The 14747-nt window shown below is 47.4% G+C and overlaps 1 protein-coding gene across 5 annotated transcripts in view; it reads left to right on the top strand.

Moving 5' to 3' along the window:
* Window positions 1–14747, top strand: part of SVIL (supervillin) — a 259517-nt gene that overhangs the window by 224129 nt on the left and 20641 nt on the right. For all 5 annotated transcript variants that reach the window (XM_018057196.1, XM_018057199.1, XM_018057195.1 and 2 more), the window contains 9 exons: window positions 742–831; window positions 917–1003; window positions 2242–2419; window positions 4954–5126; window positions 6886–7041; window positions 8377–8513; window positions 9578–9725; window positions 9850–9995; window positions 12218–12393. In XM_018057196.1, the coding sequence (XP_017912685.1) occupies window positions 742–831; window positions 917–1003; window positions 2242–2419; window positions 4954–5126; window positions 6886–7041; window positions 8377–8513; window positions 9578–9725; window positions 9850–9995; window positions 12218–12393 (1291 nt within the window). The remainder of the gene's footprint in view (window positions 1–741; window positions 832–916; window positions 1004–2241; window positions 2420–4953; window positions 5127–6885; window positions 7042–8376; window positions 8514–9577; window positions 9726–9849; window positions 9996–12217; window positions 12394–14747) is intronic.

Below are 14747 nucleotides of genomic sequence, written 5' to 3'. Positions count from 1 at the left end.
ACAACTCCAGGGCTGGGGAACTCGCCAGCCAGCATGACAGCCCAGGTCTCTGTTTCCCCTGGAGAGATGTTACAGAAACAACCAGCCCTCCGCCTTCTTGAGTTCTGCAGCTACAAATCCAACCAACCACAATTAAAAAAAATTTTTTTTTTAATTCTATAAAATTCCAGAAAAGCAAAACTTGAATTTGCTACACCAACTCTTTACAAAGCATTTACATCATCTTCGGTATTAGGAGTCATGTAGAGATGATTTAGAGCATATGGGAGGATGTGTGTAGATTATATGCAAATATGCCATTTAATATAAAGGACTTTTGAGCATCCACGTGGATGTTGGTACCCACAGGAGGTCCTGGGACCAGTCTCTTGTAGATACCAAGGGACAACGGTACGCTTTCTCTTCAGCTACCTCCAGTGCCTGAAAGGCCTTCAGAAGTCAGTATTCCCTTTGTTCAAGGACATTTTGATCACCATCTGCACTCTCTTATCCTATCTGCATGTTAGGGATGTGTCTTCATTGTTCAGTGTGGAATGGCAGACTGACAGCTGCTGCAGGCCTTAGAAACAATAAAACCTTGTCTGTGTGGGCAGTTTTCCTGTAAGTGTGTGTGTCCCATGTCTGTTTGTAAATTCTCTAAATTGTTAGGTCTCTGTTGGGGCTCATAGCGCTCCCTCAGGGTCCTGGGAATTTCCAGAAGTGATCCTGAGATGCTCAGTTGCTCCTTTGTTTTCCCTGCAGGTCTGGCGTCCCCCACTGCCATCACCCCGGTAGCATCCCCTATTTGCAGCAAAACAAGGGGCACTACACCAGTTTCCAAACCCCTGGAAGGTGAGCCACGAGGCCCTGACGTGCAAGGGGTTTGCGGTCAGAAGAGCCCTCAGTGCTTCTCTCACTGTGTTTCCTACTTGCCCAGATATCGAAGCCAGACCAGACATGCAGTTAGAGTCGGACCTCAAGCTGGACAGGCTGGAAACCTTCTTAAGAAGGCTGAATAACAAAGGTACATACCAGGAGCCAGAGGGAAGCTGTGGTTCACGTGTGTGTGGCTGGTGTGGCTCAAGGTTCAGTGGGGAGCTCAGGAAACCTAAAAATGCCTACCCCACTTGCAGAATCTCCGAATCCCAACATGAATTGCTTTTTTTCTCCTTAGCTAAATTGTCTTCTATTATGACTTAACCAATGCGTACTGTAAGCATTATCTTATGTTATATTTTAAAAGTTAATTTATTGGTCAACACTGAGTAGATTACTTGATAATGTACTCAGTAGGTGGCTCCCAATAGCACATTTGTGCCTGGATCTACACTCTTGGGATGTTATCCAGTCAGGATTGTAGACTCAATAATTTTGCTTTTAACCCTGAAAGTAGATTATGACATGAAATCAACATGATCTGATTGTATATGTCATTTTTCCAATAAGGTAGCAGCTGCTATTATATCTGATTGTCACAAATAGTTTTTAGAAGAAGATTGTAGTGAATAAATAGAGATCTCAATACAAAAGTCTATGAAGTGTATAAAATTAAAGAATGACCTGCAGAAGTAGCCTCGTCTCTTAAGAAAAACATCCAGCACTTAAAACTCACCTATTACTAGTGACAGTGCCCCCATAGGGTGAAAAGAATACAAACAACCACTTGAAACTAGAAATATAAAAGTGTCATATAATAACCAAGCTGGCAAGGCAAAGAATACAAACAATTCACAGTTTATTACCTGTGTGTCACAGGTATCTAGCCCAGAGGCCAGCAGACTAATCCAGCTTCCCACCTGTATTTGTAAATAAAGTTTTACTGGAACACAGTAATGCCCATCTGTTAGCTTATTGGTAATAGTTAATTTTGTGCTATAGCTGCAGCTTCGTGAAAGTTGCAGCTCAAGTCAAATAGCCTCCCATGCAAAGCCTACAATATTTACTACATGGCCCTTTGCAGAAAAAGGTTTTACCTAACCTTGATCTAGAACAAAGCTGAGGCTAGTTCTGTCTCCACGAGCAAAAAGAACAGGTTCAGAAACTGTCAGTGACTTCAGCTTCCACCTCCTCCCACTCCCAGGGCGGGCTTTGTTCAGCCCTTTCCTGAGAAGACAGCTGGTGCCCGAGAAGCGTCTGCAGAATCTGGGAGCAGTCATGCTTGCGCCACTCCTGGACCTTAGCGGGAAGAAAGTAATTTTTAAGATAGTGAAGCAGAGTTGAAGTCATGTTTTTACACACATTGATTTGCTTGTTTGTTGATAGTTGGTGGGATGCAAGAAACAGTCCTCACTGTCACTGGGAAATCAGTGAAAGAGGTGATGAAGCCGGACGATGACGAAACCTTTGCCAAGTTTTACCGCAGCGTGGACTCCTCTCTACCGAGAAGCCCTGTGGAGCTGGACGAAGATTTTGATGTCATTTTTGATCCTTATGCCCCCAAGTAAGTTATTTCAGTTCCCATCATTCACCCCTGGAGAATGGATCCCTTCACCGGCCTCGGCATAGCACTTTATTCTCTCACCGTTATCACCTTCTGCGATAGAATAGCCAGACGGACACCGACAGGGTCCTTGGCCTTCCCCAGTCAATAGAAATTAATCTGAGACCAGACAGGAAATGCAGGCAAGGCTTTATTGGGGCCCCTGCTGCAGCAGGAGGAAGGAAGAACAAGTGACAGGTGCCCTTGCTGGCTTCCTGAGGTGGGGCGAGCATGTTCCATCTATGGGGTAAGGAAAGGGGTGTGTCCAGGGTTTGGACCGGGAGGGTGGGTGGCTTAGGTAGTTTACCCACCCCTTTGGTGGTGTTGAGTACAGGAGGTATGTGTAGTGCCCTGGTTTTGCTCCCAGCTCTTCAGAAATGGCAGTTGGGTCTTTTTGGGCTTTTTGTGTTTTGTTGTCCATAATTTGCCCCAATTGCACACGCACAAAGTTATTTTTAGTCCCTTACAGTGTCTTCATATTTTGTTGCTAGACGAGATATTTGTCCAGCTGTTATCACTGCAGAAAAAGTTCTCAAGTCGCAGGTCCCAGCTTGTCTCAAAATCACTATTCTCTAGAACTAGACACTGGAGTAGATGGAGCTTGCATGCCCAGGACTGACGTCCTCTCTGCCAGAAAGCCTTGCATCCACCCCATGTGCCTGGTCCATGAAAATAATGTGATGGGTTTTTCACATCACTCAACTATTGCTTTCAGACTTCATGAACGCTGGTTAACCAACATTTTTATGCCTCTCTTTCATTTGACGTGTCAAATTCTTACTCAACTTTGAAAACTAAAATCAATGAAATTTGCCATCATTGATAAGATCAATAGATCCGAGGGTTTTATCAGTGCTGTCCCAGGTCCCTCTTCACACAGAAATTTGGCTACGCCACTAAAGAAAAGTGTTCATGGTGTTAGAATTCCTTTGATCTCAAATGCTGCAAAGAAAGGCAAGTCCAACCAGCTTTAGCAGAAGAGAAGTGTGGAGGGATTTACAGGTTCACCCCTTGAAAAGTGCAGGTGTGACCTCAGGTTCGGGGGGCTCAGAATAAGGTCTCTCTTGTGCCAGCTTCCCTCTCAGGCTGTCTCCACGTTAGATGGTCACCCCTCACTCCAGATTTATAGCCCAGCTGTGTGGCCACTCCTGTTCAGGCAGTCACCCTGCCCAGCAGTCCTAGGAGGAGCTCAGGTCTGCATGCAGCCCTGCAGCCATCATTGCGGCCAAGGTGATGGAAGATGCTGATAGGCTAGTCGTGGTCTCTGGATCCCCCCCAGCTCTGGAGCTGGGATAGAGGGCGGGGCATGGAGGGAGGCAGTCCTCACAAAGGCAAATCCAGGACCACCTACCAGAAGCAGGGAGAGCGTGCTGGGTGAGCTTACCCCACAGCCATCCACATTGATCTGCTTCCCACCAATTTGTCAGAGAGCCTGTCTCTCCCAGAAGTCTGCAAGGTCATCATAAATTTTCCTTAAGCTGTTCCCGATGCCCATTCTGCATTTTTCAGTGTGTTCAGTTTTTTTTTTTTTTTCAATTTGCTATCTTAAGAAAATGAACAGTTTGCCACTCCCCACCTTTACTATTGGGTATTATTTGCATACATGGTTATTGGACCATTTCTCAATTTCCTCCTCATCCAGATGTCATTGTTTAAATTGTTACATACAATTTGAACATTGAAATGTCGTGTTTACACACATACACAGATGATAATGTTATGTATGAAAGAGGACCTCCAGGGACAGAGATCCTTGCACTTGGATGTTAAAAGCAGCTAGAGTCTGCTGGGAAACTCTGTGACAGAGTGTACCCCCATCTTCATGTCTGATGTTCGGCCCCAGAGAGTTGTGTGTGTGTGCGTGTGTGAGAGAGAGAGAGAGAGGGTCATAGTTAGTTTGGGGGCCTCTTTTTATTTCTATATACTCTTCAAAATAGTGCTTATTTTCCAAAGGGGGACAGTGAGTTGGGAGGAGAATAGTAATGGGAGAGTTGGGAACTGAAAAACTGACATGGAGAGGAAGTTGAGTCTGCAGGAAGGAGGGTTAAATCGAGAAGCAATGCCTGACTAGTCTCAGAGGGCTTGCTAGAGAGCCCAGAGAAGGAAAGGCGATTCTTTTCCAACGGGAAGTGATCAGGATGCTGCGGAGGAGGGGGGGTGATGATAACAGGGAAGGACTTTCACCCATCAGTGGTGACCAGGAGTGGGGTGGGCTGCCCCAGAGGCGCCAGCTGTTCCTCCAGGTGGAATCCCAGAGGCGTCATGAGAGCAGGGCTCCTAGGATTGGCTGGGATCTGGACCCAAATGGGCTTCAACCTTCCAAGATCCTCTGACTGTTGGTGGAGTGGCGGGAGGAGGAGGAGGAGCTGTAAGATTTATAATGCAGTCGAGAAATGAAACTGTGGAGCTGGATGCTCCAGGTCAGAGACCTGCAAACCCCTGAGCGTGGGTGAGACTGCAGCCCTGGGCCACAGCAGCTCTGCTCTGCTTCATAGGTTGACATCCTCCGTGGCTGAGCACAAGCGTGCCGTGCGGCCCAAGCGCCGGGTCCAGGCTTCCAAAAACCCCCTGAAGATGCTGGCCGCGAGGGAAGATCTCCTGCAGGAGTACACTGAGCAGAGACTGAACGTGGCCTTCGTGGAGTCGAAGCGGATGAAAGTCGAAAAGTGTGAGTTTGGGGCCCACCCCCAGCTGTGTGCTCAGGAACTGAGGGGGGGGCAAGTGACTCCATCTCTCATTTTCCTGCCCTGCGAAGGCCAGCCACGGTGCTCAGAGACACTCGTGAGAGACAAATGAGCGTGTTTGTACACACGCATGCACACCTGCAGAAAATCTGCTTGGAGGGTGAAGGCTTCTCACAGAAACTCTTAAGTGTGGCCCATCTGTTCACATAAAGTAAAAGTGTTAGTCACTCAGTCGTGACTCTTTGCGACCCCATCGGCTGGAGCCCACCAGGCTCCTCTGTCGATGGGGATTCTCCAGGCAAGCATACTGGAGTGGGGAGCCATTCCCTTCTCCAGAGGATCTTCTAGACCCAGGGACTGAACCCAGGTCTCCTGCATTGCAGGCAGATTCTTTACTGTCTGAGCCACCAGGGAAGCCCTCTGTTCATTTCAGTCTTTTTGAGTTTTCTTTCCAGAGGCTGGAGGAAAGGGAGGTTGGGCTTTGTAATTTAGTCCATTTCCAAACTTGGCAGTTCTCCACTCGATTTGATTCTAGAGGAAATTTGATCTCTCATGGGCAAGTGTCCCACATCCCTGCTTTGCCTAATCCTAGATTTTACGCTGTTAATTAAAGTACAAACCAGTGCTTTTCACATTGCTTTAGAGGGGACCTCGGGCTCCTTGAAGTTGGGATGTGGGTTGAGAGGAGTGGTGGGAGTGGGCAGTAGGGGTAGGGCGATGATGAAAGTGAGGAGCAGTCCCCAGGCTTTGTTCCCATTTCAGGCTCAGCCATCAGCTTTCCTCTGCCCAGCCACATGGGGGTCCAGTTCTGAAACAGCGGTTGTCCTGCTGGAGCTAGTGGCATGCATAATCTTGCGGGTCTGAATATTCTTGCTATCATTTTTATTTTCCTATAGCACTCATAAACCTACTTACCAAAGTTGTTTTTTATTTTTAGAAATAGAATATTTAGATGAGGTGGTTGAGTCTTTTCATTATAATTGTTTTACTAAATAAGTATATTTCAGACTCTCTGAGCCATATGAATTGTGAAGTGGTGGTATATTTCTTCGGTGTTAGAACTTCATCCCAGCGAAGTAATTTTCCGAGTTTCTCTCTAGCATGCACATATTTTTTAGAACAAAGAACTGGAGAAATAAAGATTTATTGTCACAGGTTCTGTGTACTTTAATTCTGCCTCCACTTTTCAGGGGCACATGTACATTTGTTGGTTCACACTGAGAACCTAGCGTCTTATTACAATCTTAAATCTGAGGGCAAAGGATCCCAAGAGGTCATCTAGTTGTTCACTCTGCCTTCAGGAAAAGATGAGAACTAAACCAAGCCTCACAGAGTGCCTGCTTTTCTGCATATAAAGACTGGAAGGGAGTTATCCAATAGTCCCCCTCAGGAAAGCATTTTCAACATCTGAACCCTATTAGGAATTATAACGGCTTCAGTGGAATTGCAGCAAATGAGTCCAGCTCCTAATTTTATACTGAGGTTGTTGGTCTACACTCATTTCTTATCTCTCTGCATGGATGGGGTGACACCTGTCAACAAGCATTTATATTTTCAATCCTGTGTTTAATTCCTAACAGAGCTTCCCAGAGCTCATCAGACAAGAGTATGTTTTCCCCCTCAGGACTAGCTTGAAAAGAAAAGAGCAGTGATTGTTAATGCATGATCACTGAGTATGAACCTTGTCTTTTCTCCCCAATGTCTCACTGCCCTGTGCTCTCTTTCATCCTTCAATCTTCCCAGTGTCTGCCAACTCCAGCTTCTCAGAAGTCACCCTGGCAGGGTTAGCCAGCAAAGAAAACTTTAGCAACGTCAGCCTGCGGAGCGTCAACCTGACGGAACAGAATTCCAACAACAGCGCAGTGCCCTACAAGAAGCTGATGCTGCTGCAGGTTAAAGGTATTGAAGGCCGAGAGGATGACACGCAATCCCAGTTTTTGTCTGGAGGCCTGGGCTCCCCCCACTTGCCTGACAGGAGGAGGGAACACATGCTCTGGAGAGCCCACTGGGCACTACCGCATCTAACCCCAGCTTTGCAAAATCTCACGAGGTGGAAAGCATTCGGCCCCTGAGCTTGGTGACGGGCCCCCCACAGCTGCTGAGCAGCGGAGCTGACTGCTGGTCCATCTGATCCTACAATCCCAGCTCTTGCTGCTGCGCCCTTTCCCGTGACTCTGGCCACACACTGCCTGTGGTCACCAGATGCCCCCGCGGCCATCAGAGTGTTCGCCCCACTCTGTCGTCCTCACTGGGGTCAGCTGGAGTCAAGGAGCCAGAGGGAGAGATGGGTGTTCTTGGAGAAGGGAATGAGGGAGCACAGAAGGGTGGCCAACACCTTCCTTCCCCCACTCTTTACCAAGGAGCCTCCCCTACAACCAGAGGGCTCTGGGCTGCCCTGCAGTGATTAGCTGCCCCCCAGTAGCACTGCTGTACTGGAGAAGGAACTGGCAACCCACTCCAGTGTTCTTGCCTGGAGAATCCCAGGGACGGGGGCGCCTGGTGGGCTGCCGTCTATGGGGTCGCACAGAGTCGGACACGACTGAGGTGACTAAGCAGCAGCAGCAGCACTGCTGTAGATTCAGGCCCAAGACAAGGAGGGCGTATCCTTTGCTTTTCTGGCAGTTTCCAGTTTGTGTCTGCACAACCACTGTGCTTTGTAGCATATTTAAAAGACCAGTGACAAGTGCAGACCCCTGCCTCCGTTCCCATGTTGTAGCGCTGGGACGGCACTATTGGTGTGATTGTGGGAAGATGGAAACCATTTAGGAGAAGGTGTTGGAAGCTGCACAAGGCAGGGCTTCCCTCTAAGCTGGTTCCTCTGTAGACTCAGGGTTCCCGAGGACCAAGAGGTTCTCTGAAGGGCGCTCTGATTGCCTGGCCCACAGAGGCTGTTAAGTGTAGGAGGCGGGCTGAGTGGAGAGAGACTGGGAGAGGGGAGACAGGGTGTTTGCCAGCATCCTTGGGGAGGGAGCCTTAATGGGTCCCCACGCTGTAACAGAACAATGCTAGCGGTCCTGGTGGTGACTCTTGGGACGTGCCACCAGGGAAAGTCATCCTCAAGGCTGTGACCTAGGTCCCCTGGGTCACGGGAGCTCAGGTGAGCAGAGGAGACTGGCCAGGAGGCAGAGTCAGGAGCAGGGCTGCTCTGGATGTGGGATGCGTCCCGGCAGGTCCTGCTGGGACGGGGGGACAGGGCTCCTCTCGAGGAGACGGTGACCTCTGCCCCGTGTTCAGGAAGAAGACACGTGCAGACGCGGCTGGTGGAGCCTCGCGCCTCCTCCCTCAACAGCGGGGACTGCTTCCTCCTGCTCTCCCCCCATCACTGCTTCCTGTGGGTTGGAGAGTTTGCCAACGTGATCGAGAAGGCGAAGGTCAGTGTCTAAGGAATGAGAGTAGCTTGGTTCTGCGTCTCCTTTAGACACAGGACATTCTTCCAGTGGCCAGACCCCTAGAAAGCTTCTCAAAGCCTCAGTGTCTCATTCAAGTGAGAGGGGATAGTCTTCTTTCTTTTCCGAAAGGTCTCTGCAACAAGCCTCTCATTAAGTGCTTCAGGGAGGTGTTTTCAAAGGAGTCTGACCTACGCCCCCAGGTTTTAAGTCCTGGTTCATCGTTTGTAGAGGAAGAAACTTCCTCTACATCACTTCCAAGTTGTTTATCCCGGTGCTAATGAAGTTCCTTCTCTGATGTACTGAGTGAGATTTTAATGGGAAAAGACCAGGAAATGGGATTTTTTTTTTATGACTTACTGATTTTTGATTGACTTATAGTTGATTTACAATGTCAATTTCTGATTTACAGGGTTAATTTCTGCTGTAGAGCAAAGCAGTCCAGTTATACATCCCTTCTTTTTCATACTGTTTTTCTTCCCAGGATATTGAGTCGAGTTCCCTGTGCTCTACAATAGAACCTCAGTGTTTATCCGTCCTGTATATGCTAGCTGGTGTCTCTAATCCTAAACTCCTAGCCCATCCCTCGCCCACGTCTCCTCCCCCTTGGCAACCACAAGACTGCTCTCTCTGTCTGTGAGTCTTTCTGTTTCATAGGTTCATTTCTGTCATATTTTAGACGCCACATACAACATCATATGGTATTTGTCCTTCTCTTTCTGACTTCACTTAGTATGATCGTCTGTAGTTGCATCCATGTTGCTGCAAATTTTGGTTTTTTTATGGCTGATCAGTAGAATGGGTGTTCTTAAAAGCATCATGGATGATCTGTTGAATTTAAGACTAAGAACTGTTGCTCTAAAGAATGGATTCTCCCTAGTCCTTTAGTTACATTTTCTTGACTTTGTAGACAACCGCCAACCAGTGCCCCTGGCCCCTGTGGTCACAAGGTTTTCCTTTCAGACACGCACCTGATTTCAGCCTTAGCCCGTCCACCACCTGGCCTTGGACTTGTCTGCCCAGGTAACTGTGTTCCTCTCTCTGTTTAGGCCTCAGAACTCGCGAGTTTAATTCAGACCAAGAGGGAACTTGGTTGTAGAGCAACATATATCCAGACTGTTGAAGAAGGAATTAATACACACACGCATGCAGCCAAAGACTTCTGGAAGCTTCTGGGCGGCCAAGCCAGTTACCAATGTAAGAGTTTACTGCATCTCGGAGAAGAAGACCCGCTACTTCTTCTCCTCTCCTCCTTCCTTCTTGCAAACCAGCCGCTCTCCAGTGGAAAACATAACATCCCCTTACTGTTCTTATCCCAAAGCCGCCGGAGACCCAAAGGAGGATGAGCTCTACGAAACGGCCATCATAGAAACCAACTGCATTTACCGTCTGATGGATGACAAACTCGTCCCTGATGATGACTACTGGGGGAAGATCCCAAAGTGCTCCCTTCTGCAGTCAAAAGAGGTATGGCGAGGGCTCTGCCTTGGCCCTGGGCTGCCCAGGAAAGCAGACAGGAAGTGCCCGACAGACGCTAGCCAGGGTTAGTGCACATCGCAGACCAGAGACATCTTGTTTGGGTGTTTTTTTTTGGCTGCACCTTGAAGCATGGGAGATCTTAAGTTCCCTAACCAGGGATCGAACCCACAGCCCCTGCAGTAGAAGAACGGTGTTCTTAACCACTGGACTACCAGGGAAGTCCCCAGAAACATCTTGTTAAAGGCTACCAATTTGTGATTTCAAATCATTACTGCTGTCTTAGATGCTAATTGTTGTTCATTCACTAAGCTGTGTCTGACTCTTTGCAACCCCGTGGACTGTAGCCCACCAGGCTCCTCTGTCCATGGGATTTCCCAGGCAAGAATACTGGATCAGGTTGCTGTTTCCTCCTCCAGAGGATCTTCCCCAACCCAGGGATTGAACCAATGTCTCTTAAATGCCCTGCACTGGCCGGCATATTCTTCACCACTGCGCTACCTGGTTGCTAATATAGAGTTACAAATGTTGTTCTGAGGAGGCATGGGACATTGAAGGCTTTTCTTTTTGGGGCCAAACATAAATATGACTCAGGCCTGTCTCTTGATTTTTATATAAACATTAAACATTTTTCAGTCCTTGAGTTTCATGAATCATAGGTGTATATATAATTGTTAGGTTTGCCAAGTAAACCCATAAATTTTTATTTCTCACATAAGTAAAGATTTATTAAATTAATGTTTTTATTGTTTTTTTCTGACTATTTATTAAATATTTAATTTTATATGTAATATTTTATATATGTGTATTTGTGGGCTTCCCCAGTGGCTCAGCAGTAAAAGAATCCACCTGCCATGCAGGAGCCACAGGAGACATGGGTTCGATCCCTGGGTAGGGAAGATCCTCTAGAAGAGGGCATGGCAACCCACTCCAGTGTTCTTGCCCGGAGAGTCCCACGGACCGAGGAGCCTGGTGGCTGCAGTCCATAATGTCACGAAGAATCAAACGTGACTGAAGCAAAGGAGCACACATGCATACGTGTGTGTGTGCGTGTGCGTGTGTGTGCGTGCGCGTGTGTGTGAGTATATATATCCAGGACCATTAAGTATCTGAATGTTAAGAAGGAAGTGGAAGACAAACACATCAGGACTTTACATTTCATTGGGTAGAAAAGTGTTAGAAAGAATGTCATCCAAAGCTAAACTGACTGTCTCATGTGAATGGGCATTTAAAGGGAGAAACACTGTCACAGTAAAAGAAGTCATCAGGAATAATTTTAATGATAAGGTGAAACTGAGTCTAGTTTGCTTAGTAATTCTACTTAGTTTGCTTAGCAATAATAATTCTACTATTCTTAAGTAGAATCTGGATTGCTGGAAATGAAAAAAAGTGAAAGTCACTCAGTTGTGTCAGAGTACTGGAGTGGGTAGCCGTTCCCTTCTCCAGAGGATCTTCCCAACACAGGGATCGAACCCAGGTCTCCCACACTGCAGGTGGATTCTTTTACCAGCTGAGCCACCAGGGAAGCCCAAGAATACTGGAGTGGGTAGCCTATGCCTTCTCCGGGGAATCTTCCTGATCTAAGAATTGAACCGGGGTCTCCTGTATTGCAGGCAGGAGACTTTACATTCTTTACCAACTGAGCTATCAGGGAAGGTTGAAAATGAAGACAGGAATTATTCTAGGAAGAAAGCATAGAACCAGCAACAGGCAAGGAAATAAGAAATAGCATTGTGTTCCTGTATTCATTCAGCAAACCCTAGTGGGCCCAACTGCAGATGTAAGTACAGGTTTGTCTCTGCCCTTGAGGGTCCCGGAATTGTACAGGGCGGAGTCCCGTACAGTCACTGGGTCCTCAGTGCCATGTGAGGTTGCCTGTATAAATTAAATGAGTGAATGACAAGGGAGGGGAGGGAGTAAGGGGGATGGAGAAAGACATACTTAAATAGCTCTTATGCCTCAGAAGTGCCACATGGCCTGAGCCTTCAGAGGAGGGGTTAGCTTGGGCACTTAGGTCAACAAGACAGAAATCACACCCACAGAGTGGAGGCCGGCTTGGCAGGACGGCGTTAGCTGCCAAGTCTCTTTGTGTCTGTACTGAATGCTCCATTAGGATTTAAATCATCGCCTGTCTGGCTCACTGTCACTAGAGACCCTGGTTCAACTAGTACTTGTCCTTGGAGTTAACAGATTTTTCTGTGCCATTTCCCCAGGTACTGGTGTTTGATTTTGGGAGTGAAGTTTACGTGTGGCATGGAAAAGAAGTCACATTAGCACAACGGAAAATCGCCTTTCAGCTGGCAAAGCACTTGTGGAATGGAACCTTTGACTATGAGAATTGTGACATCAACCCGCTGGACCCTGGGGAATGCAACCCCCTCATTCCCAGGTACTGCCAGGCCCTCGACCATCTCCCCCACCCACTGCAGTGATTAACCATCACCTCTCTTGGGCTTTACTTTTCATAAATGATCACAATGCAGCACCATGATTATTCACAAAAGGAACAGCGCTTTAGCTTTTCCCTAACAAATACAGAAGTACGGACGGAGAGGCCGTCTGGATGGTGTTGCTGTTGTGTTTCATTTCTTAAAGTAAATCGGTGCCACCTGCAGCGTTCAGGTGCTGCTGTGCCAGATGACTAGCAGTTGTATAAACAAATGGCTTGCTCATCTGAAAAGCTTGCCAAGTCCTGAAATCCAGCCATGGATCTGAAGCTGGGGAAACTATGCCTCTCTGTCTGGTTTCACACCTCCCCAGCATAGCCCTTGAATTCCAGGATCCACCATTTATTTAGATGAGGTTTTTGCCCTTTTGGGGGGAGGGAGGACGTGGTATTGAAGTAATGATTGTAGTTATTCCTACAGTCTACTGGACTTTTTAAAGTCATTTTGGCAAATCGGCCAAAGGTGCACAAAACTCTCAGAAAGATGATCTTGAGAAAAAAAATTTACATCCAAAGGATCAGTGTTTTTTATTTCATAACTATCACATGCCACATAATACATTAGAAATTGATGCAAATGGCATGTTGAAACTGCTTTTTAATGTTTTCCATTGAACTTATATACAGATTTCAACTGTCCTACCTAGTTTCCTGTTTTAAAATCAAATTCTTGATTTTATTATTCATTGTCATTATAGGAAAAAATTCAAAATGATGTCAGTGTAGGTGAAAAGTTTTCAAATCCCTTTTAAGCACACTTAACAAAATTAGTACTGAAACAACTAGTTTTTTTAAGAATTAAAGCTAAGACTAAAAGGAATATTTTACTGGCTGCTGCTGCTACTGCTGCTGCTAAGTCACCTCAGTCGTGTCCGACTCTGTGCGACCCCATAGAGGGCAGCCCACCAGGCTCCCCCATCCCTAGGATTCTCCAGGCAAGAACACTGGAGTGGGTTGCCAATTCCTTCTCCAGTGCATCAAAGTGAAAAGTGAAAGTGAAGTCGCTCAGTTGTGTCCGACTCTTAGCGACCCCATGGACTGCAGCCCATCAGGCTCCTCCGTCCATAACTTGCTATAGTAAAAGAAAAAAATACCAAAGCGTAAAATCTGTCTGACGGACAGTTCGGTCATGACGTCATCTGAGATCTGAAAATATGGAAGAGTGGGCATCTTGCCTGCTGGCTCTCAGCCCCTCTGAGACCAGAAGCACTGAGGGAGCTCTGAAAAACAATGCACGGTGGGCCCAGCGCAGGAGATGTGCTTTAGATTTAGGTGGGTGGGGCTTGTGTGTCAGCATGTCTTAAAAGCTCCCCAGGGATTTTAAGGTGCAGCCAAAGTAGGGCGCCCAGCCCTCCTTAGCAGACAGGAGACTGAGACGACCAAGGAGTCATGACCCTCGCGCCAGGACAGAGGGCAGGGTCACCAGCTTCACGCCTCACACTAGACCTGCGGCTGGCCGTGCTCCCTGGCTTCACAGTATCCAAGATGAATTTCTAAGCTGAGACCAAAGTGCTCATTCTATAAGCACCTCAGAAAGTCTGCAGAGTGGAATTGTTAAGGACCATAGTCTTCAACGTAGTCCTGAATTTCCCACAGTTGCTGATATTTGTTTCCTGAAGTCCCACCAGAGTCCGCAGTGGAAGTGTTTGCATACAGTGCCTCATCCTTTCGGGTCCCTTTGAAAACAGGCAGCCCCTTGCTATGCCTCAGCTGTGATGCCGGAAACTGTGGTCTGGACCAAACAGGACGTGATGAAGCAGGGGCCACCACAGGGCCCAGGAGGCACTGCCCATCCATCTGAGGGACCCAGTTCACAAGCCAAGGCTGATTAGGAAGGATGAGAAACACCCTCACCTTATCCTTAGGGCTCACCCTCTTGTGCACATCTTTTCTCAGCTCTCCCTATTTCTAAGTTAGCTGTGTTCCAAGCTCAGCGCCGGATTCCGAGATCCCGAGACAGTACGGACCTCCTGACTGGGCTGGGCGGCTTCCTTTCTCTTTTCATTGTGTTCTGCTCAGCTGCTTCCCATCCGGTGACCTAGACATAAATGTGCACAAATTTGCTCTATGATCTATGAGGGTATGTTCATTTAGGGAACAGAGGAGAATTTGTTCCTGGAGACTGGCAATCTCCATTGTGACATGACTTAAAAAGAGAACTCAGGGTGAACAAAGATCCCTCCATCTATTCATGGACTTGAAGGAAATATGCTGAGGCCCTTTGGATGACCATGGGCAGAGTAAAGCAGGCAAGAGCGACAGGCCTGTGACTGCTGCCTTTGCTGAACTCCCAGACT

The sequence above is a fragment of the Capra hircus genome, chromosome 13 (assembly GCF_001704415.2).
Source record: "Capra hircus breed San Clemente chromosome 13, ASM170441v1, whole genome shotgun sequence".
NCBI lineage: Eukaryota > Metazoa > Chordata > Mammalia > Artiodactyla > Bovidae > Capra > Capra hircus.
Note: the sequence above shows the minus strand (reverse complement) of the source record. Positions and strands in the feature narration are given on the sequence as shown.